This window comes from Pholcus phalangioides, unplaced genomic scaffold (assembly GCF_987345545.1).
Source record: "Pholcus phalangioides strain wild (caught in Gottingen) unplaced genomic scaffold, Ppha-v1.0 ptg000015l_1, whole genome shotgun sequence".
NCBI lineage: Eukaryota > Metazoa > Arthropoda > Arachnida > Araneae > Pholcidae > Pholcus > Pholcus phalangioides.
In genome coordinates this window covers 65,397,787-65,422,657 of record NW_028301608.1, presented here as the reverse complement: position 1 = coordinate 65,422,657, position 24,871 = coordinate 65,397,787, and the positions used below count along the sequence as shown (strand labels likewise).

General features: G+C 35.2%; 1 protein-coding gene across 9 annotated transcripts in view; it reads right to left on the bottom strand.

Annotated features, from left to right (window-relative positions):
• The window catches only part of LOC149076527 (protein still life, isoform SIF type 1-like), a 222,398-nt gene that overhangs the window by 91,580 nt on the left and 105,947 nt on the right, over positions 1–24,871 (bottom strand). For all 9 annotated transcript variants that reach the window (XM_089244101.1, XM_089244105.1, XM_089244106.1 and 6 more), the window contains one exon: positions 24,542–24,696. In XM_089244101.1, the coding sequence (XP_089100227.1) occupies positions 24,542–24,696 (155 nt within the window). The remainder of the gene's footprint in view (positions 1–24,541; positions 24,697–24,871) is intronic.

Here is a 24,871-nt window from a genome sequence, read left to right as displayed (position 1 = left end):
ACTAAACTTTAGCTTCAAAATTCAATCAATTCAAATTTTAATGTTGTTAATGTTACTAATAACTATGGGCTTACTAATGGGTTACTAATATATATGGGCATCTTTTTCTCAGTTACTGCGTTGGACATTTTTCCTGTTGTGGCGTTGTATTTGTATAAAACAATGTGTTTGAAAATATTTGTTTTTGGAATGCAAGTTGATAGTATTTAAATGAGAATTAATTATTTCTCTTGCAAAATTGCGGTACACTCACACCGATATATCAGCTCTTACATAAAGCTCACAAGTACATTTAAATGTTCGTGCTTATTGTAGTGATATGAGAAAATATGCCATAGAGGGGCTCCGTATAATCCAGTAAAAAAATCACCCGAGTATTAAAAGTATTGCAACTGCCGAACACACACAGTGATGCACGTATTAAACGTATAACATAATTATAAATTAATTAATATGTTATTAATTATTATAAATTATTTTATATACGGCAATGAGATCCATGTCCCACTTTTCAAAATCACTATAAATTTTATCCCACTTATTACATGTGATGACATTCTATAGCTTCTTTATTGTAAATGCCTATAATAATATTTATGCATATCTTTTCAAAAGTCGACATCAGAGGTTTTGTCAATAAATTCTCCTTACTCAAGTCATCACTCCTCGCCTTATTTAGATTTCTCGTACTAAATCGTTTACCGATATTTCTAATAATAAATGTTAAATAAAACCACCTAAAATTTTTTATTATATTAAAAAAAACTTTGGAGTTTCTTTGGAATAATTACGGTTAATTGAGGTCTAAATAAGGCAGTAATTAATATTCATGAAATTTAGTGATAAAAATAGAGATTAAGAGAATAAAAGTACTGACACTCTCTTTATTCCCGTAATTTTCATTTATCATTCATTTTCATTTGCAATTTTTTTTCCAATAAAAGATTTTTTTTTCTCGTAACATCATGTTATCATTTTGGAATAAATATTTACAAGAAAATATTTATTTTATTTACATTTGAAAATGTTTCTGTTCTTGTTTACTGCTCGTTAAGCATTATTATGTGGAAAGAAATTGCAACGAATCTTTTTTTTGGATAGATGACGATCTATGTTTACGAGCAAATTCATCGTTCTCAGTAAAAACATGTTATTACCAATTTGTGAAATGCTGCAGGGAGAGAGAAGAACCTGTTCATTTCCTTGATTTGCTCCAACGGCACTTCCGTTTACTTTGATGCCACAATTTCCTTTCGTTTTTCGTCTTGTTACGTCTCTCTGTTAATTCACTTCATCTTCTATTTACTTTGATTCTTTTTCTTCATTTTTTTATTTTTTGGAAATATTATTCTTTCCTCTCCCTGTGTGATACGATTCCCAACACACAATCCCTCTTCTCTTCTCCCTACTTTTTTACTAGCATATACGTCAGACAGCCTCCGCGTTCGAAAATCAATGCTTTTACCCTTCGACGACGCATGCTCCGCATAAGGCGGCAGAAATTGCGTCACCAGTGACGTCACAGCCGAACGTTTCATTTTTTTTTGTTATTGTTATTAGTTTTGTTCAGCATCTCTTTGGCGTGAGAAAGAGATGTTGCCAGAACAAGTGAGTAAGCTGTCATTATATATCATAGACAAAATGTTCGCAGCTATAAGTCATGTTTTCTCGCACATTCGAATTCACACTGTTACACTGAATTCTTTTCTCTTTGTACGGATAAAGAACAAGAATTCAGAAATTTAAAGTTTCTTAGAGAAAATTTTGAACAAATATGCCATGATATTTACGCCATCATTATGGTAAAAAAACCTCTAAATAATCATTTTCTTTCGCTCTTTTCGGAGAAGAAATTCATTTAAATATTTCTTAATTATCTATTTTGTGATTCTATAAAATATAGGTATGACTTTGAATGTAAAGTTCTGAAATGTTAGTTTCAAAACACCTGCGTTAAATAAATTGAATTTCAAAAGAATGAGAAATAATTCGATAAAACTGCAGTTTATTCTTGTAATTTTTATAGCGATGTGAACGTTAATCCTTCCAAGTTGCGCGAACATTTATTTTTTAGATTTCTAATATGTTAAAAGGTGGAGAAAAAACCAAGAAAAAGAAAAGGAGTTGAAAAAAGAATTGAAGAGAAAAAAATTGAAAATTTAATTTTATCGAGGGGAGGAGAGGACTCTTCAAATACCTTTAAGCTCATTTTCAAGCAAATTTAAAACGTTAGGAAACTGTATTCCCTTCTGTTTTATAAGGAAGAAAATCCACATAAATATTGTATACGAGAATGTTTTCTATCATTTTAATCTAATTAAAATTGAAATTTTTATTCAGCAGGAGGAAACATTCAGCATACGTGACGACATCATTTAAATAAAATTAGTAAAAAAAGTTTGCGACTCTCAAGTATAATATGAAAAATGATCAGGAAGGAGAGTAAAATTTTAATGTGGTATTTGAGCTCCTAATTAATGCGGGAAGTACAAAAAAAATGCAATTTTTATACGGAATCAAAAAAAATGCTCATTAGTAAAATATGTTTTCTTTAATTTCCTTTTATTCCAAGTTTCATTCCGTAACAATGAAATTCGTTGCGATACATTTTATTCTATTTTGAGATGAAACATACAGCTTTTGTTCTTTTCAGAAATTTTCGGTGAGACGTCCTGTCGATAAAAACGTAATCTTCAAGCCTTAAAAATAATTTGCTTACATTTATTTTAATAATGTCCGTCTTGGGATCAAATTTCGCATAAGTACACATTTTTGTATGTTGTTACATTTGCATGTAGTAATTGATATCTTTGTATGTACGCTATTTAAGACATATTGTTTCATCTAGGGATCACGGGTGAAATATAATTCAGAAATCGCCTTTATTGTAAAAGCTAAAACTAATATATATTAGTCACCTTTTTATTTTTTAGAATCTTTTCTTCAATGCCTTTACCCATCAAGTGATATAAGCACCGTTTGTTTAGTTTATTTCACATATACAATATTTTAAATTTTTGGCTGCTGTATCTAGGCATAAAGTATATACATATTTGTTAGGACATTTGTTCGAATTTCTTGATTCCTTGTCAGCGTTTCACCTGTTATGGCTTTTGTTTTTGTATTTGTATCCAGAAAATTTATGATTGATGAAATTGTGTGTAAATTGTTTTGTACCAGTCATGTATTTTCAAGCGGAATTGAAATCTGTATTTTTGTATACTCTGTCTAAAAAGTTTTTTTTGTGCAGAGATCACATTTTCTCCCCCTTAAAAAAAACTAAATTAAATAAAATTTTTTTATGTAAGAAGCATTTGTTTACAGAAAAAACACTCTTCTCTCACTGTGTCGCTCTACATGTTTGACCTTTACTATGTCATTAAACATAAGAAAAAAATTCAAATCAGGACTGATGTATGTTTATCTTCTTTCTAAGCTGTATTTTCTTTAATTCAAAAAAAATGATAAACCTATTTTTATGTTTTTCTTCTCTTGTACAAACAATTTGAGAAAAAAAATGTTTGAAAAGAAAAAAGAGAGAGAGAAAACGAAGAAAAACCTCATCCACAAAAATACGAAATAATGATAACAATAATAATAATAAAAAATTCGAGAGCATATTGTGTACATTAATCGTTTCTAGAGGAGAGGAAAAGAAAAATCGTAAATTAACTAAAAAGAAAGCTTTGCCTTAGATGGCAGTTTTCATTTCATTCTCTCGCATCCCATGTCATCGCTATGTAACTGATGCTGATGAAGAGGAAAGAAAAAAAAATAATATCTAAAAAAACGCGATGTAAAGTTGATACGAGGAAAGAAAAAAAAATTAATCAAAGAAAAAAAAAAAAAAAACGTAGGAAAGAAGTTCAAGAGAAAGAGGATATTGAAAGTAATTACCATTATCGCTAACGAGATCTCTTTTCTTCACATGAAGAAAAATTGAGACGATCCAATGAAGTTGCAGAATGGGAGGATTAATTCGAGGGGGCATCTCAGCGAAAAAAAAAAAAACATATAAAAAATTGAAATAGAGAGGATCAAAATGAGAATTTATTCTTTGGTATAGATCTTCTCGTCCTACCTCCATGTATTGTAGAGAGAAAAACATTTTTTTCTTTCTTCTCTAAGTACATAATTTCAATGATAAAAACATGGAATAAGTGAAAATCCTGGTCCGTAATGATGTAATACGAAGAGAGGAAAAAAATAATCTGTTTTGTAGGAATGAAATAAATATCTAGGGAAATGGAAGATTTATAAATAAACTGAGATGTATGTTTATGAACGAGAAAATAGTAAAAAATTGTTGCTTGATTTTTTTTTTAAGTTTTTCTTTTGCACTCATTACAATAGAAATTATTCATAATGCTGTAATATAAATGTGTATTAAAATTTTATAGAGCAAGCTACAATGTTCTAATTTTTTTAAAGTTTTGATGTTATCTTATAGTTTTCTTATTTGCTCCTAAACATAAATTTCTCTTCCTCCCGAAATTGTTTTTTTGTCCTTCATTAACTATTTGAAGAGCGATGAAAAAATGTTACAGACTGATGATTTTATAATGGTAAGAAAAAATAGATACCTTTTTCCTTTTTTTGTTCAATGCTCCACAATTTCTGAGTTTATTAAAAATTATTTTCCGCTTATAACAAATAAAGAAATCCAAATTTACGATGTTCGCTGAACAGTTATCACACATAATATATTACGTCATATTAACAAAAAAATTTTAGACTTTAATTATAGAAATACTTTTTGTACTTGATATAAATTCTTATTTCAAAATGTGTAAAATATTAAAGAAACTCAAAGAAAGATGTAAACACATAATTAATATTAGTACAGCTTTATACAGTATATATCTTCTCCCCTCATGCCAGAAGCATGAATGTGAGCAAATTTCCAAAAGGTGGAAAACGCCGTTTGCATGTTTACTCTACCCGTGTTATTCTATGAGTGCAATTTCTTTAAAATGGTTCATAACATGCGTTTCAATAGGGTTAAACATTCGAGTTTCTGGCAAAACTTAGGTAGCAAAACAAGGCATCAGCTTATTAACCCAAAAAGTGAATATTTGCACATGCATGCTTCTGGCATGAGGGAACGGACGGACGATGTTTTATGATAAATATGATAAATGCGGTTGTATATGTTTAACAACCGGATAGTACACAACCGGATTTATCACATTCACGGGATAACATTACGTTATGCGTAAAGAAAGAGATCATAAATGCATGATCACAAAATCGGTAGAATAACTGTTTATTAATAGTCCGCAGACAGCTTCAAGCTCAAAAGTTATTGTTTGCAAAAAATTATGTCATTATTTTTCTATATTCACGATTAACTGATGATTCGAATTCGGTTCAGTTCAGTTCGGTTTAAAATTAATTAATAGGATGCAGAGAACTGTGTTAAAATATTTCTGTATTTTTCTCAAATGTTTCCTACGGATATATTCTGCTGTCACCTTGCAACCATTCCTGTCTAAATCAGTATGTAAAAAAGAATTTGACAAGGAAGGAGTGGTTATCGAACTTACTACACATCTGAATATTCTTTGGTGCTGTAAAATCACGTCGAGGCCATGTCGATATCAAGAAGTCTTCCCGAGCTATCACGCCCAATTAAATATAATAAAATGATCACCCAATTTTGGAATTGCTGAGTAGATTACATAGTAAAATAATTCATTCCGCTCTGAATTTTTTTTAACGAAACAAAATCATTTGTTTTTCCAATTTTTATCAAATCTAATGAGTAATTGATACTTTATTTGTAAGTAATGCACGTAATTTAGTGGAGGGAATTTATAGGTTCAGTATTCAAGTGTAAGAAGAAATTTGTGCGAATAATTAACGTGATCTTAGATATTTTGTTCTTTTAATTTTTTTTTACATATAAGTTCCTGCGGTGAGTCTTTGAAACGCTGTAGTCTGTTCAGCGAAAATATATCTGAATGAAAGTCAATGCACACGCTTCAGTTATCGAACGGCAGTCATTTACCTTATTCATTATTTTGACTGCTATTATTATTATTATTATTATTTTATGCTTAAGAGCTTATCTTGTAGAAAAGGAAAAATATTAAAGAGCTGTATTAAACTGAAACGTGGAACACATAAATATTAGGAACAGAAAATGAAAGAAAATAGAATTAGTTAATCTGAGCGTGCAAGGATTGCAAAATATTCAATTTTGTTTATCCAAGCGTGGTCCATAGTAACCGCAAGGACATACTTCCAAAAAAGAGAAAAAAAAATGTATCAAATTATTATTTCTTTTTCTTCATTTATTTGGCCAAGACCGTAAGTTCCTCGCCAACGAAATTGGCATCTTTCATGCAATAATTGGCATAATCAAAGATCAGCAGAGCACGCCTTAGCGCAAAAATAGTGAAAGATAGAAAAAGAAAAAATATATATATATATGATTTTCCACAACCTCACACAACCCTTCAACCTCTCCATTTTTTCTTTTTTTTTTGTCTCTCTTCCAATCACAGCAGTCAGTTTCTTGGAGCAGCCAATCAATTCTTTGGTTCTCTCATCCTAATAAGGTTGTGGGTGGGCGTAAAAGAGAAGAGATAATGAAAGAGCAAAAGAGGTTGGGTGGAGGTTTTAGCAGGAAAATGAAGGCTGCTTCACATATAATAGAGAGCAACTACACACTTTTTTTCCTCTATTTTTTGCTGCTTCTCAAATCTAGTAAAAGAAGATTTCCACAATTCGCTATCGCTCTTCTAGAAAATTCTTTTTCTTTTCTTCCTTTCGTATCCTTTATTACTGTGCTTTTCTTTTTTTTTCATGTCGTTTGTGAAACTATGGACCGATTCCGGATTTTCTTTTATTATTATCATTTTCTTTGTTCCGTCTACGAAATTGATGGAAGTAAAACGTCAATTTCCTATTAGGACTCTGAAGAGAGGGCGGATTGATGCTTTTGCGGCTTTAATGAGGAGTTCGACTCGAGTGATGACTCTGAGGGCGGCAACACGGATTATTCCCTTTTTCTGGATTTTTTCTTAAGAAAAGGTATCCTCAGATTTTAGATTGATTTTTTTTTTGTAAAACAACATCATTAACATCCTTTTATGTGTAATAAACATAGGAAAGTTCTGTCGATGGTTTGAATTGCTAATTGTTATTTTCCTCTAAGGTGAGTAATGCATTTAAAACATGGTAGGAAAGGTATACTGAAGTTTTGGTTTATCTGCGTAGGGTCGCATACCACATTGAAACACCCGTATAACAATATTCGAGGGAAAGTATTGACACTATGAGAGGTGAGTCGGGACCAGAGAGTAGTATCGTTATAGAGTGAATCGTATATAGGATTTTTACTGAATTACTTTTCTATTTCTGAAAAGAAAATATATACTAGCAAGTTTAGATCTGAGCTGAGCTGAATAGAACCTAATTTGCCGGTCCCGCGGCACAATTTTTAATGGCCGTTCTAGCGGTCTTAGTCGTGGGTTACTGAAGCAAGTTTAGATGTGAAAGGATTTGCTTTTTTAAAGAATCTTACACTTGAAATGCATCGCAAAACCTCTTCATTGGTTGTTTCAAAATTTATGTTAGGTGAGCTCAAACAAAAAACGACGAGAGTCGGTCGTATTTATGTTGCCAGAGTTGGGCTTGTTTCATGTTATAGTGATGCTGCCATCTGTCTTTCATATTTTAAAGTGAAAATGGCAAATGCTTGAATTTTAATGTCATATAAGTATTGAATTGTATAACGATTTGCATTTGCAATTCGAAGTAAAAAAACTGCAGAAAACCAACCTCAGACGACTGCCACCGTGCCACCAAATAGTATCGAACCTGGATTCTCACACGTTTAGAGTCCAGCACAATACCCACACGACCGCACAACGGTGATAATCAAAGACTGCTGTTGATTGAATAATTTGAGCACCGACATATACTATGGAACATCGCAACGCATGCGGCCTGCTAAAGGAACAAACGCTTTGGATTTTGATCGAAGCATTCATAATATCCCCTCATATGTGGGGGAACTGGTTACATAAGAAAACAATCGAATTATAAATCTCTCGCTAAATTTTGGTGGGAATTACCACAAACCATTATCTTATGGGCCGTAATCGTCACCCGTGACTTTCAATTGTCCTCTTCACAGAAATCATTTCGAAAGATAGAATTAGCCCAGGACGATGGAGTGAAGGGCACCGTAAAGCAAGGGTTTTTAAACTTTGTGGTCTACGGTCCCCTTGTGCCATTGAAATGGTGGACTGTCCCCATGGGAATGACAATGGACCCCCTTCCCCTTTCGGAATAGTTAATTAACTGTAATAGATTTAAACGCGTGTCCCACGATTCTTGGTCGGCAACGCAGGGTGAGATAATTAAAGTAAAAGATGATAAAAGTCTTTGTTGGACATAAAACCACAAAAACCACAGCCGGCGTGTGTTTGTTCCGAACAAGTACGGATTTACTTCACGCCAACTGTGGTTTTTGGTGGAAGACTTTTCATTATCTTTTACTTTAATTACTATCTTACCCTGCGTCGCCGACCAAGAATCGTGGGACCAGAAGGTTTTTATTGTGATGTCGATATTGGTGGATCAAGTTCACCGTTGATGAACTTGTCTTACCTCATACACGAATCGCCGGCTGAAGCTTTATGAACGTTTCGGACAAAGAAAATATTTCTTTTCATTTGGGTCCTGCAGAAACAACTCCTAGTGTTCCACAGAGTATACCACGAACAGAAAAGATCAGGTCTAAACACTCCTGTCACGATGATTTACAGCGCCGTCTATCAGTAAAAATCTGAACTTGAACGACATTTTTTCTATACTAAAAAAAGAAAAATTCCCCTTCGCGACACAATAACTTTTACGCAAACTGCATTCAAATATACCCAAATTCCTTCTTTTTTTTTTTAAAGTTTTAAACTATTTATAAATGTACAGCGCACCCTGTACATGCATCAATAACAGAAAATCGAGAAGTATATAATTATTTATTTTCTTATAAGAGCAATGTTTCTGTAGTACTTTAACGGCTATACAGTTGCAAAAAAAAGGTTGTATACACGTAGGTACTGACATATGCAAGCATGCTCACGTTATATTTATGTACGTGGAGAAAATAAAATACGGAGATCACCTTTCCGGTGCTTTGATAGAGAAAAAGAAAACTTATATAGTATATGATGCATGTAAGGCTTTGAAGTTCTTTCAAGAAATGAGCTCCTTTAACATTCCTTTTGGACAGGAGACCCCCAGAATAAGCTGCTTGTGCTCCCATTTTTATCTATTGTGTTCGATGTAGCGGAACAAGTACAGTGTTTTTCTTTTCTTTTTCCTATCCAAATGAAAGGATTTATTTGAAGGAGGACGACATAAAATTGAAGAACTGCGAAATGGAGGCGCTTACATACCTTACGCTCCCATTTTTCATATTTTCATATCCCACGAACATATTTCTATTTTTACCTGCATTTTATGACAGGTTTTTTTCTTCTTCCCCCTCCTTCTGAGAATTTACGAAATTGCGAATTGCTCGATACTGTACCGAGGGGAAAGGAACGGTCTTGTATAATACAGTGTTCTTCAACCGCTGGTCCGTAGGAATTTCCTGCCGGTACACGGAGCATTTCACCCAATTCATATAGCCACTGCATAATTTTGCATTTCGCCCACACACATTATCTCTCCTATTTATTTTTATTTTGCCGGTCCGAAAATCATTTCTCCCATGTATTTATATATTTTGAATTGTTCCTCTCATTTACTTATATATATTTTGACTCTGTCCGATATAATTATTTCTCCCATTTATTTATACAAATACAAGGCCGCAACAGGCAAAGTGCCGAACGAGGTGGCTGAGAAAAACATGCTCATAACTAGAACCCGGATTATATGCGAATGCATATTTTGGAATTTTTTAGCATTAATGCATATAAATGAATAAAATCAAAGAATTTTCAGAATAAGTGCATATTTTTGAAGGTTTATTTGAGCACACTCTATTTCTTTTATAATTTATAAAATAAATATTATTCATAATATTTTCATAACAATTTTTGCCAAACACACATATTTTGGCATTTTTAAGTGCATATTTCGCCCTTTTTTTAGTGCATATAATCCGGGCTCTACTCATAACAAATATGGATGTCATATATTTCTAAACTTACATTCTAAAATTTTATTTTGAATTATTTCTCGAATTTACTTGTCGGGCAAATAATTATTTTTCCCCCGTTCATTTATATTTTGCCAGTCCGCAAATTTTTTCTTCCATTTATATTCATATTTTGCTGGTCCTCAATTATTCCTGCATTTATTTATATTTTTGTGGTTCACAAACTATTTTTCCTATATTTTATGCAGTTCCTCAAATTAGCTCTCTCATTTATTTTATTTTGCCAGTTCAAAAATTATTTCTCTTGTTTATGGTACATATGTTTTTGCCAGCCCGAAAATTATTTACTTTGTGTTTACGGTATTTATTTTTTGTTAATCCACAAAAATGATTGCTCTCCATGTTTATTTTTTGCCGGTTTTCAAATTATTTCTCTCATTTCCGCCGGTGCGAGAAATTTTCCAACTGCTTTCACGGTGTGCAGTTGTAAAAAGGTTAATTAACACTGGTATAGCATATAAAATTTTAACACCTGCTTCTAATTTCTGAGAGCATCAGATCTAGAGGAATTGGAAGCAGGTGTTAAAATTGGTAGAGTGATCAACGACCTTATATATGCTGATGATACAACTCTGATGGCAGAGATAATGGCCATATATATACACACTCATTGCCATAAAAATTTGCGCACCAAGCAATAATTGTGGGATCGAAACGAAAGTTGGCCTGAAGGTACATGTCGGGCAGATATGCAAATGATTAGAAATGCAGCGTGATTGCGCATTGCGTAATGCCACTAGAGGGCGTTGAACTTCGTTCTCCTTGGAGTATAAAACAGGTAAGCAGAGCTTGCTGGAGTGTATTTAATCGTTTGCAAAGGAAATGCTGAGGTAGACATACCGTTACGCCGCCGTCGAAGACCATATGAGCAGTTGTCAGAGTTCGATAGGGGAAGAATCATCGGGATGATGGAAGCTGGGTGGTCAGCTCGGCGAGTAGCTCGTCAACTAGTCCGTTCTGATTTTACTGTGAGGAAGTGTTGGGACCAGTGGACAGAAGAGACGTCATTTACACGGCGACCAGGTTCAGGACGCCCTCGACAGACCAGTCGTCGAGAAGACCGTCACATCATCCGAAACGCACGCGTAGAGCCAACTGCCTCATTGGCCGCTATTCAGACACAGGCAGCAGCTCCACTACGGGCCCCTGTGTCTTCCCGAACCATCGCAAGGCGCCTGGCTGAAGGACATCTGGTATCGCGGCGCCCATTACGTGTGCTGCCAATGACACCCCACCCACCAACGCCTCCGTTTGGAGTGGTGTCGAGCACGACGGGATCGGACTGGGAACCTGGTCGTCTTCAGCGACGAATCGAGATTCAACTTGAGCAGTGATGACAATCGTGTTCGTGTGTGGAGGCCCCGCGGTGAACGCTTCAATCCTGCCTTCGCTTTACAGCGACACACCGCTCCCACAGCTGGTGTCATGGTATGGGGTGCCATTGCTTACGATACACGGTCACCCCTAATATTGATCCATGGCACAATGACAGCCCAGCGGTACGTCCATAACATCCTTCAGCCACATGTGTTGCCACTCATGGCAGGGCTCCCAGGAGCCATTTTTCAACAAGACAATGCTAGGCCACACACAACAAGGATGTCACAAGACTGCCTCCGCCACATTACCACCCTTCCCTGGCCTGCTCTATCCCCAGATTTGTCACCAATCGAGCATATCTGGGATCATTTGGGACGGCAAGTTGGACACCCTACGAGGTTGGTCGAACTAGAGGCGCATTTACAGCAACTGTGGAACGAGATGTCTCAGGACATCATACGGAACTTGTATGCCTCAATGCCCGCTCATATCGCATCGTGCATTCGCGCGAGAGGACGTCCAACAGAGTACTAAAACTTCTGTTCATCTGTACTTTTTTCTGCAATAAATAATCCTTTTTCTTGGATTTTCTAATCACTTACTTATATCAACGTAGTACGTACATGTGTAAAATTTCGTTTCATTTTGACGACTTGTTCTGGGTGCGCAAATTTTTATGGCAATGAGTGCATATATATGATATCTATTGACTCAGTCGGCCATTACCAGTTCTCAAAAGAATATTTGGGTTTCTTGGCAATGCAATACATGAGGATGTGAAGCCACTAATCAGGATTAGAGTCACAAAGTTGAACATTATCAATTTTAACTAGAGACCTAATGACTACATGATTCTGCAATAGCCAGTAAATCTTCTCGTTTTTGATGAATGGAGATGATTAATTTTTATGTGTTTATCCTTGTGGTATCGATATTAATACCAGCCAGACATGTTAACAATAGAGCAGTTCACGTATGTGCAGTTTTTGTGGTGTTTAGTTAAACTCAATAGTTCTTAATCTACGGGTGGCGACCCAAACTTAGACCACTTTCAAGATGGGTCGTACGAATTCAATTAAAATACTTTAATTGCATCCAGGTTTCAGGAGATCTAGCTCGGTTCCAGACATTTTCGTCCCCTCTGCTTTAGCTATGGTATTCTATACCGTAGTTTTGGGACTGAGTCATCGTGCAAAATGACATGATATTACTACAGAATACTGAAAATTATGAGAGATCAATGAAAAAAGTATTTGGAAATTATGAGGGATTAATCAGAGAAGTATTTGCAAATTAGTCATAGAAACAATTGAAATTTATCAAGAGAAATAATTGAAAATTATCAAGAGAAATAATTGAAAATTATCAAGAGAAGTAATTGAAATCAATTAGAGAAACAATTCGAAGCTAGTGAAAATCCCGAAAATTTTGAAAGAAATGATTGAAAATTAGTACCAGAATAATATACAATTAATGAAAGAAATTAGTCAAAATTAAGAAAAATAATTGAAAATTATTAAGCGAAGGACTTTTAGTCCCTTTTTTAGGCAATAAAGTGTATGTTTTATGCGTGTATGTATTTGGGTAACATATGTTTAAATTTGTTGATATGTTTGCATTTGTGAAATAAAAAATAATAATAATTGAAAATTCGTGAAAGAAATAATTTCAGATCTAATGACGGTTTAGTGTGCGTGAGCAAAATAATTTCAGAATTTATTAAAGAGATAATTCCAGATTTTGGAAAAGAAATAATTCCCAGTGAAATCTTTCGATAATTTGGGGCTCTTTCCTTTACTAGGGACTTTAGGGTCATGCCCGGTCGGCTCATCTGTTAAGACGTCATGAACTAGTTTCACTAATTTCCAAAACATCATAAACATTTCCAATTTTAATAATCATAAATATTTTCAAAATTTTCAAAAAAAAAAAAAACGATGATTCGGGAACTTGATTATGGTGTTGGTTTTGGGTTACGGCTGAAAAAACCCCCACATAATATGAGCAAATTAAATTTCTAATATATGAGACATTTAACATACATGTACAAGATTATAGCTGCAAAAAAATTCGAAATTCTAGTAATAACTTTCAGTCACATCAAGTTTTTTTCAAAAAAATTGCTCAATTTTCTTCTTCTGTAAGAATCAATTCATTTCATGCATGATTATAATTGTATGAATCCATTCCTGAGAGATTGTCGGATACTAAACCAATTAAATTGACCTCGAGTAAGACATGCAAAACTCAACATTTCAAAATATTTATTGAATTCACATTGAATATATTGCCCTCAGTATTTTTTTCAGATAAAACGCGTATCATATTATTACTGCCGAGGTACCTTTTGCGAGCTTGGTGGGCCGTATTCAGCCCCCGGACTTAAGCTTGTGCACCTTTGCATTAAAGATTCGAATGACGTATAGAAAGTTTTTTTCTGAAACACTTTTTCTGCATCATTCATTTAGTGACTGTCGATTGAGATTTTCTTTCCAAGTAAAAAGTCAGTTTAACTTCTCTTGTCCTATTACAGATTGAATGAAATCATATCAATACATGTACTATAGGCACATTAGATCCTGATTCAGCAGAATTTTTACGAGGTGATTATTCTGTCATGGAGAAAAATAATTCTCATAAGAATTTATGTCATTTCGGATTTAGAATAGCCAGAAAAATCCCGAAACGACCATCAAATAAAAATATCGTTGTTCAATTCTTTTTTTTAAAGAGAAATTAAATATCTTCAAAGAGGAAAAAAAAAAAGACAAATCGTATTTTTCACCTCATCTCAAGAAATTTATTTTCCAATTCTCGGGTAGTTACGATATCAGAAAATATATTTATTGATTTTTTTCCCCGTTCTTTAAAAAGGAAAAAAAATCGGATTCTCATAAAAATTTCATCGCATCTTGCGACTGCGATTCGTATTCTCAATATCATAGAGCTTTATATCCCGAGTAATTTTTCTCCATTTCGTATTATTTCATTACTTTTTCAATTTATGTGTCCCCACGTTTCCGTATATTTCGGCCCTTTTTCTTACTTTCTTCTAGTTCCGAGTCCATTTACAGATGATTTTCTGGGTAGCGGGTATTGCAAATGCAATCGAATTTTCAAACCATTTGTTTGCCGTGCACGAAATAATCTTCCACATTTCATAATTACAATCCTGAATATTACTCATTTGCAGTTATAAGGATCTTTTCCTTTTGAAACAAATGCAGTCCAACTCGGTTGTAATAACATCGGAGGTTCCACGATATTTTGCCGTTATAACTGAGGTGTCGTTACACACGAGGTTCAAATTTCGATGACTTTCAACCCTTTTACGATCACGGAAGAAATATCACGTCCAAACGACAGTGGAATAAATTCAAACAAGTTCTCTGTGTTTTCTTTCTTTCCCTTTCACCATCGCTCGCGAAGTTTTATAGTCACCCTATCTCAACTGCAGTTACTTTTTCTTTCCATACTCTTGTTAACGATTTCTTTTCCACACATATAATGTATTATATTTTTATATGCATCTAAGAGTTAAAGAGAACACATAGGGTGAGGGTGAAAAGAGACTCTTAAAAAACTCTCTTATCTACTTTACCTATTTTTCTATCTTTTTCCTTTTCCCCTCCTTTTTCGAACGTGCGATTAGGTTAGGACTAAGTTACCATATTTGTCACTGATTTGTCTGAGATAATCTAAATTTGTTGTCAAAACCTTGTACGTGAAGTGGCTAAAGCATGAAAAATATAATCAGATACAATCAAATACGAGACATTACCAACCGCCAAAAAACTCGATTTCGTCAAATCGCCAGTTATTGAACAGGATATAACTCACCTCGGAAAATACGGAACGTTGCCAATTCTCGCCAAAAATAACATCAACTATCGGTGAAATCGCAAATTTCTGCGAATAAACAATCCTTGGTGGAAAATAAAATGCTACAGCGATTCTGCAGCGAGTTAAAATGAATTTCACGAAAAAAATGTTGAACGTGACAAATACGTGAGGTGAATTTTTCTTTATCGTTATCATATTTTCATTGTAATAAAAATATAATTTATAAATTATGAAAATTATCTCCCTCATTCTATTGTGAATTCAAGTGAGATTCATTCAAAAACGGGGCGTTTTTATGAAAATAGTTGGGTAAAATTACGGGAAAATAAGAAAATTCTCTCTGTAGCAGGATCTTCTGTGTAAGCAAATTAACAAGGTGAAGCAACAAGCACACATTTTCTCAATGAGGCGAGCTCTAGTTTTATAGAACGTCATGAAAACCAAAACGGAAGCAAAAGTGCCAAAAAGTGTCGTAGTGTATAGCCGAGTTCGTTTTCTTTTCATCAACGTTATAACCAAAGCTCGTTGAAGTTATTCTCTACGGGAATCAGCCTGGACCACGGAATATTGACTTTATAGCTGAGGTATCGTTACAACCGAGTTTGACTGCATTGATGTATCTGGTGAAACGAAACGCATAAGCAAAGCAAGACAGGAGACCTTACACATAAATAGCTTTTAAATAAAGTGAAACTCCCAATACGAGAGGGTGAGAAAAATTCCATCTGGTGTCTCAGAGGAAAAACAAATAATTTTTCACGGTGTTTACCATTCGCCAGGGAATAATACATTGTCTTCGGTACTATACTTTGAGAAGATAGAATATAGCACAGATAGCGTATAAGAAGCTCGGATAAAACAGAAAAAGGAAAATCCCTACTTCTGTCCCGAATTCATTATATTTTTCTACTTTTTTTATATATATAAATGCATTTTTTTTCCAATTTTCCTCGCATCTTCAATTTTTCTTCGCCAAATGGCTGAATAAGAGGAATAAAAAAGAAAAATGTAGGAAACAGTCAGTTATGTGAAAAAAAACACAGTATTTTTTTTCCTTTCCGATTTAGTACATCGAGTAAAACATGACGTGACATTAAATCCAGATGGTGGAGCTAGTTGATTCTAGAGAGAGAGAGAGAGAGAGAGAGAGAACTGATCTCTAAGAAGCAGAAGAAGCGAAGAGATGTGGCTCGAGTGAATGGGCAACTATATATATATATATATATACGAGGATAAAGAGCGACCGATATTTTGAGTGACTGCATTAATGGAAGAGCTTCATCTTTCGATGAGAACGAGGAGAGGAAATTCTTATTTATTTATTTTTAGATGTAAAGGGAGGGGAGAAATGGGATCCGAGAATGTTTATGAAAAATAACTCGGTCTCCGTTATTTTCTTATACTAAGCATGTCTTTTACTCGAACAGTATACAAAGATGAACGAACTGTTGTCTGTCACTAAAATGGCACGTTCTCAGCTCGATGCTTACATGAGACGAGACGGAAAACGAAATCATAATAGGACCGACGTCAACTCGAAAACAACTTATACGGCATAAACAAATGTCAATTGGCTGTATTATATTTCTGACATGTACTCTATGTGTGTGTGATATATATATATATATATATTATAAGAGTCAGAATGTCTTGCTACTACGTTTTACATAAGCAAGAAAATAACAAATTTTCTAGATAGATTAAGTTAGATGCTCAAAGAAAACTCAATGGGGCTACAATACAATCTTACACAGTCGCAGTCTTGATAGACAAGAAATTTAATAGAAAGAGTAAATAAACGTTTAAAAACCCTTACGTATGTTTAGGCACACTAGTTTGTTTGCGGGGGAAATTGTTTCCTGCGAAGTAACCTACGAAAAAGTCAGGCTATAGCATGCCCTGTTGGAGACCAACTTGTAAGCAATTCAAAAATTCATAAAATTTAAAGATAATGTGGTGTAATGAAAAGTTATTCTCATTAAAGGGGATTTTTTCTTTTGGTATGGAAAAAAAAATCAGTTGAAATATTCGTCGACACAGACCGCTGCACGAAACAAATCACAAAAAAAAAAAACCCGATCCTTTCTACAATCTCTTCTGTGCCCGAAACGTTCGTAAATCTTCGGCTTTCGATTCGTGGCTGAGGTAGAGCAACTTCGCAAATTATGTTTATCCACCAAAGGTCAACATCACAATGAAAACCTTATGTAAGCGCCAGTAACAGGAAAATTCAGAAATGAGTTGTTAATCGTGCACCCTACATTTTATAGGACTCTGATTTGCATATTTCCATTTGCTTTCTTGAAATTTTCTCTATTGACAAATTTTTAACTAAATTTTTATGTACGGAAAAAAAAACTCCCTTCAAGAGAATAACATTCTTGCAAACCACGTTCAAATACAGGGTGATTCCAAATTGATGGGACAAACTTTAAGAGGTGATAATAAGACCCCTAAACTGTATCCCGACTCCTACAGCGAGAACAAATTTCAAGAAAAATACGGTTTTCTTCCGGGGTACTCACATTGGGAGTTCTCTGCCATTGAGTGTTCGAAATAAATCTTTAATTTAAATTCAAAATGACTGTATTTAACCATCTTGTGGATGAAAATCCCTTGGAATGAACAGTGCGCGCGTGCTCGTCTGTACATATGTACAAAAGTACTTGTTGTTATCCCTGATAAGAGGTTTTCTTTTCCTTCACTCCCCTTTACTCTTGCCAAGCCTCACTTAGTCCTTCTTAAAAATGATTCTTTTCGCTGACTCGTTGTTCTGAACCAACCCCTTTGACTGTGAAAGCAACTTCCCTTCTGTTTCATTAACTGTGGTTAGTAAAGTACTGCAATAGCAATATCACATTAACAAATTAATGAATGGGAAGACAATAAATGAAATTTGAACGAATGTTGTGAAATGAAAAATTAATTTAACCTGATATCAAATTTTCTATATCAAATAATAAATAATTGGACAGGTAAATTTAAATGGAAACAATAACTCGATTTGGTTATGTAGATAGTTGACATAAAGTGTAGATTCTATTAATTTTAATTTTTGTCTAGCTTTTGTCTCCCTTCTATATTAATAAAAATTTGTCATTGATTTAAAGTGAAAAAAAAAAACAAACCGTAGCATGAAATTCTCTTATATCACCTTTTCGTTGCCATAAAATTCACTTTTTAATTTAATTAATAAATATATTCACACCAATTTGGTCGATATACTTCGTTCTTTTTATCTTTCTTTCAGGTCAAAAGAAATAACAAGATTTATGCTTATCACAACAGTACAAAAGTGTCATGGGGTCGAGTGCATTTTACTAGCTTTTAGCTACTGCTCTCTTCCCTGACCCAGCATTCTTCATCATATTATGAATTAACTGTTCTACCATATCCATTTAAATATTTTTCTTTCTCTTTGCATTTTCTTTCGAATATTGTAAAATATGTAATTTAATTGCAAACTCTAATTTGCATAGTATTGTCCTAATTAACTGGGGACAAATAAATTATGTTATGTTATGTTAAAAAAGCATTATTGGTTTTTTTAATGTGCGGTTGAATCGCAATAGCAAAGACGGTAGAGGGCGTCTTCAGAGAACTTTCAACAGCATTTCACCGAAAACAAAGATATTTTCAGATGGATTTGCTGCGATATGTTCTACCAACCATCATAGGTATTAGGGTTGGATTAGGGTTGCATATGGTTCTAACATAATAAAGTAAACCCATTTTTTTCTTTCTGGGAAAAATTCTAAATTGCTCAAACACTACATTTCTGCTTCAACGAATTTTATACGCAGAACTCATTACATGTGCCACCCGTCTCCCACCATATCTCCTCTCTCTCAACTTCTATATTGTGAGTCCATCCCCTAAGAATCGTGCACGTGATTCTTATTCGCACCTTTGGGGACCTCATCGGCGTCAAAATTAGGACCAAATAGGACCAAATTAGCGTCATTAATGTGTTATCAATGTGCTTTATTACGGAGTTTGCACCTTAACCTTTCGTATTCGACCATACATTCCATGATAAAAAATGCTTATTTAGATTTGTTTTATCACCCCTTTAAGTTTTTCCCATGAATTCTGAATTAACCTGCATACCAATCAATCCCTTCAATTTTTTTAGAATTTTTAAACTATTCACGAATTCACAGGACACCCTTTATTGTCAACGGAATTTTATACCAGAAAAGATCAGGAACGCTTAATAGATCCCCATTTCAGACCGAATAAGAATCTCGTATTATAATTTTGTATACATCATATTATTATTATTTTTTTATCATGGCAATATTATTAGCAGATATCAGAAACATCAGGCTTTTGTATAATTAACTAATATAACGATTGATGGATTTCCCATGTTCGACGACGCATGTACGGCACGCACGCACACCTTTTGCTGTCATCCGGGAATTTATCGTCCCCGGAATGATTTATATCTCCCCTCTCCTCTACGCGATACGTGATTCCTCTTTTTATTTGTATTTTCATTTCCATCCTCGAAATTATCGCTTTAAAAGGCGGGGAATGCAATGGATACGAAAAGATTAGAAATCGATTCCCAGCCCTCGTTCATTTATTTAGTTCCATTTTATTTCATTTTTAAAAATGTTTTTATTTATCTAGCAATATTTCCGAGAGATAGACCCCACACCCCCCAGTTAGAGCAATTTGCGAGCGATGATCCTTAATTGAAAAGATTCCGGAAATATACTTTTGCGCTGTATAACGGTAACACGAAATATCGACAAATCCGATCCATGCAAGCAATGGCCTGGAAAACGTCCGCCTGTCATTTTATGAAGCTTCTCGCTCGAGGGTAGAAGCGAGTGGGAAAGAGCGCAAATGGATTCCGAAGGGTCACGCTAAGTTTAGCGGCGCTAGTGTTTGCTCGCGCTTTACGGCCGAATTCCAGAACTGATCGAGTGACGTCCGAGGTGAGCTTACACTCGTCACTAACGACAGTTCCATTTTGTTACGAACGGAAGCCTAATTTTTTTTCTAGTCATCCCATATAATTTTTAATCCAGTATAACAACCCACGGAGACCATTCAATCCGATAAAACGTCCGAACTCTCATCTTCACGACTCTTTCTTGAAACACATGTACAAAATCTCTGTGTTTCTCATTTGTTTGACCCCCCTTGTTTGACTTTAATCCTTTTAGACCCGAGATTCATTTCTTGGAATTTTTTGAATGTTTTTGCATTTTATGGTCAGCATACAGATGCTAAAAAAATGCACAAAAAGAACCCCATAAATGTCAGCCAATATTTATTTTTTCAAATTTTCTTTTTTTCTTTTTCCGTGAAGAAATAATTCACTTCGTATAAATTTTTTTTTAGCCAACATGATGCAAGGTATACCCATCTTCACATACAATTTTTTTCCCAGGATTTCATTGCTAAATTTTACGTATAAGTCACATTTTTCCCAGAAGCACTTTCTCATGGAGGCCATCTTAAAAATCCCCTGAAAGCTCAACTTGAAGTGCTGCCCTCAGATGACATCACCGAAGTTCATATTCACTATATTTCGAGAGTCTTTTCGACTCGCGAGCACTGCCTATACTCATCTTCAAACGAAGAGCAACCTTACGGCAACTCTGATATACGAAATGCCTGAAATCGGTATAATTGTTATCCTTGAATGAAATTTTTGCGGGGTGTTTATTTAGAACGTTGGTCGGATCGTGCTCGCGAGCACGCAATCGGACGCAAGCATTGATCATTTTTGGTGCTTCGCGGAGCACCATGGTGTTAGCGAGCAACGGGTTGAAGATGGGCCTAGTAGTTAAATACGGGGGCATCAGAAGTAGTGTTCGCCAATACGCATCTAGATGCATGATTCACGCATCGAAATTACGTTTTACTCCCCCAAATTTCGGCGAGGAGTGAAAATAGTCCTTCAAATTTTAGGTAATTTTTTAATAAAGTTTTTTTTAACTAATAAAAATAACTACTATTTTTAGAAAAATGCCTCTTAAAAATTTTGAAGAGGAGTGAAATTACTCTTCAAAATTTTATTTTCGGATAACACTAATTAGAAGTGTTTCAGATCCGTGGTTGTGGTGTTCAATATGAGCTTCATATAGGAAATTTTGGGTATGGGGTTGCTCGGATCCATGCTAAAGAAATAGCAACTCGAGCACCCATAGCAGTCAGTACAGGCTCCAACCCCACTGGTTGGATGTAATCCGTGATTGATGAATGTCCGAGCAATCACAAATGGAGTCGTGTGTTCACATTTTTAGTGGCTCTGAGTCGGTCTCCAATGGAAGCGCCGCCGTCATCATCTAGTTCGAACAAAATGATACCCCTCTGGTCAGTAGGAAGACGGGGACGGAACGCATAATTATTACTTACTATTTGAAAAAATAAGGAAAAGAGCAATAATATGTTATTATTTCATTTTTGTTTGATGTTGTTAAGTAAAAGAATTTATCAACGTAACACTGTATAATTTTCTATTATATTTACGCACTTGACATTTACGTCACTGACGCTCGTAGTGAATCGGGGCACTTCATGTTCATTATAATTACACGCCAACGTACATGAATGCGTGTACCATATGTTGACGCGTGTTGATACACGCACACACACACATACAAGAGTGGAGCGAGAGCCAAGCGTTTGTAAACATTGAAATTAATCCGTCGTTCCGTTAACATTGCTGTAATTTTATGCACGCATATTCGACTGAGATAAGGGGGACATTAGTAATTAGCGCGACGACGACGACGACATTGGCAACAGCGACCTTCCCTGACCCGTTGACCTTTTCCTCTAGAACTAGATGCGTGCGAGAGAGAGAGAGAGGGCGGCGATCGATATGAAGAAAATGCGGAGGGAGCATCACCAGAAAAGCGGGTGCCACAACGACGAAAACACTTCTGCTTCATAATTCATTGTGTGTGTGTGTTGTATGTCCTCTCTTCCCTCTTACATCCAACTACTATAAACCAAACCCAAGCAGCATCCAACCAGCCAGCTTTCATCAAGCGTTTTCCTATTCTTCTCACTCCTCCCCACCAATGCAAAGGGCCATTGTTTACCGAAGTGCTCTTGGCAATTCTGCAAACCAAGTATTAATTGCTTCATCCTTTAATTCAACATTGCATTACGACAACAACCACCACCGGTTTACAATTCAAATACTTGCCGAGGAGAAACCGCAAACAAAACCCCTTCGCGACAACATAACTCATCTCTGAAAACGCGGATGTCATAATCCTCCGAAAATGACCGAAAAGGCGCGACTGGTGAAGACGTAAAATTCTGAGGGGGAAGAAGTTTTCGGTGATGTAGTAGTAGTAGTAGTACAGCATGGTTAGATACTATACTATAGAGGAGGGGGGGGGATGGAGTTGTTGAGCACAATCTCCATTTAGTTAAGAGAAATAACTATAATACGTAGTCAAGTGTCTTCTCCTTTTGTGATTGTCTATTTTAGAAACATCAGAAAAGAAAGAAATTGATCGGTTTGATCAGTTTTGTGGCACCACGGTCGTTTTCTGCACATGAGGGCTAATTAGACCGGGACCAACAATTTATTGCTGATTCCGAACGGCAGCCTTTTTTTTTATATTCACCGACAGGTTGGTGAGATAACCCTTCGATGTGGGACTCGCTGCGGTAGCAATTTTTCTCTGTGGTCATGTCACCGTTTATGTTGTAGTATCTCTGTGTAAGGAAAGTTTCTGACAAGGGCAAACTGGGTATCGAACTCGCGACAACTCTAAACATCCTTTGGTACTTTAGGTGGGAATTGACCTGAGCTGCCGCACCCAAGTTTCATTTAAAGATATCGAATACTTTTAATGAATCAAAAACTGTTGCCAAAGAAAATCAATTTTATGAGACGTGTTACAGTGAAAATTATCGGTGATTTCGTCTAAACCAGTGGTCCACAGATCACTTGGGGATGAAGCCTTCAGGGAGTCCGTGGGATAGTATGAATTAATTTAGATAAGCAAGTAACTAATTATTTTTGTAGTATACAGGGTGCATAGCAAACGGTGGGTATGACATTTCACTGGTGAGCCGCTGATCCTAGAGTCATACTTAAATTTGGAAAAAGTATCTGAATAACGTGTAGAACTCAGACACGTTATTCATGTTACAAGGGGGTTGTTTGGTTATTAAAATACAAAAACTAACTTTCCATACGGTCACTCTGTGCTCAAAAACTCAATGAGAAAGTTGTGTCCCTGTCTCTCCTGGTACCAAAAATTGGTGCCAAAATTCACTGAGATATTTGAATTCGAAAAATGGAGAGAAGTTGGGAGAAAAACCACGAAAACCAACGGAAAACACTTTTTACCATCATATATGCTGTTCTCTCTCCAACTCTTCCCCGTTTTTTGAGTGCCCGTTTAAAATTAATTTTTTATATTTCAATAACTATACAACCCCTTGGAATAAGAATGACGTATTTGAGGTTCACACGTTATTTGAATACTTTTTCTAATTGGAAGTATGCCTCTAAGAGCAACGGTTCGTCAGTAAACTGTAGTGTGTGCTGCTAGCTATGCACCCAGTACATACTAAATGTTATTTTGCAAAAGGGTCCGAAGCCTTGATTCTATTGATGAAACAAGGGGGCCCGTGGACTTTATTTCATTGGTACAATGGGTTCGCGACCTTCATTTAATTAGTCCATTCAAAAGATCCTTCGCTATTTACGTCGTAACAAATATTATGTTTAATAGTGTTTCCTCATAGTTTTGACAGTCGTGCCTCCAGAAGATACATCCTGGGCTACACCCTGGATAAAGTATGTTGACACTTTTGGAAGCAGCGACACACACACTTTGAAAGTTTTGGCCTACAGGTATCCAAATATATTCCAAAAGATAAGAACGGTAGTATAAAGTATTAAAAGTTTAACGGATTTGTTTGATGTTTCGAAACACTTCACAGGATGCCAATGGATTTTCTTTTTTTTTGTAATAAAACCAGTTAAAGTTAGTTTCGAATAGTTTATTTCGAACAGAATTACGATCGGCTCTCGCTTCTGTGATGTAACCGAGTACGATTTGTGTCTATCAAAAAGTGAATATATTTTCCTCTCATTTCAATATTTTAATCAGGACATTTATGAACATCATCACAAAACTTCTCATTACATGGGCAGATGCCTATAGCTGACATTACCCGCGAATCAAATAGATAACTTACCTCAGAGGATGTCAGATAAATTTTGGAGTCTGTACTTTCCAACGACTGCCGCTGCATCAGCGATGGGTGGTCACCTCTAGCCGCCATGTGAGGCGGTTGCCTTGTCGAGGCCGGTAATGGTAAGGTGTTTGTTTTCGGAGCCAGAGTGGTTGATCCTATAGGAAAAAATTGTTCATGCACTTCGTGGAAAACGGATTTGTAATCACTGTTGAAAAATCATTATCCGTTATTCTAAAAGAGAAATCACAGGAAAAAGTGTGAACATTATACGGTAGAGAAATTTTTTATAAACTGTCATTTTCCTTCTGGAAAAATAAATATTTTTTCGAG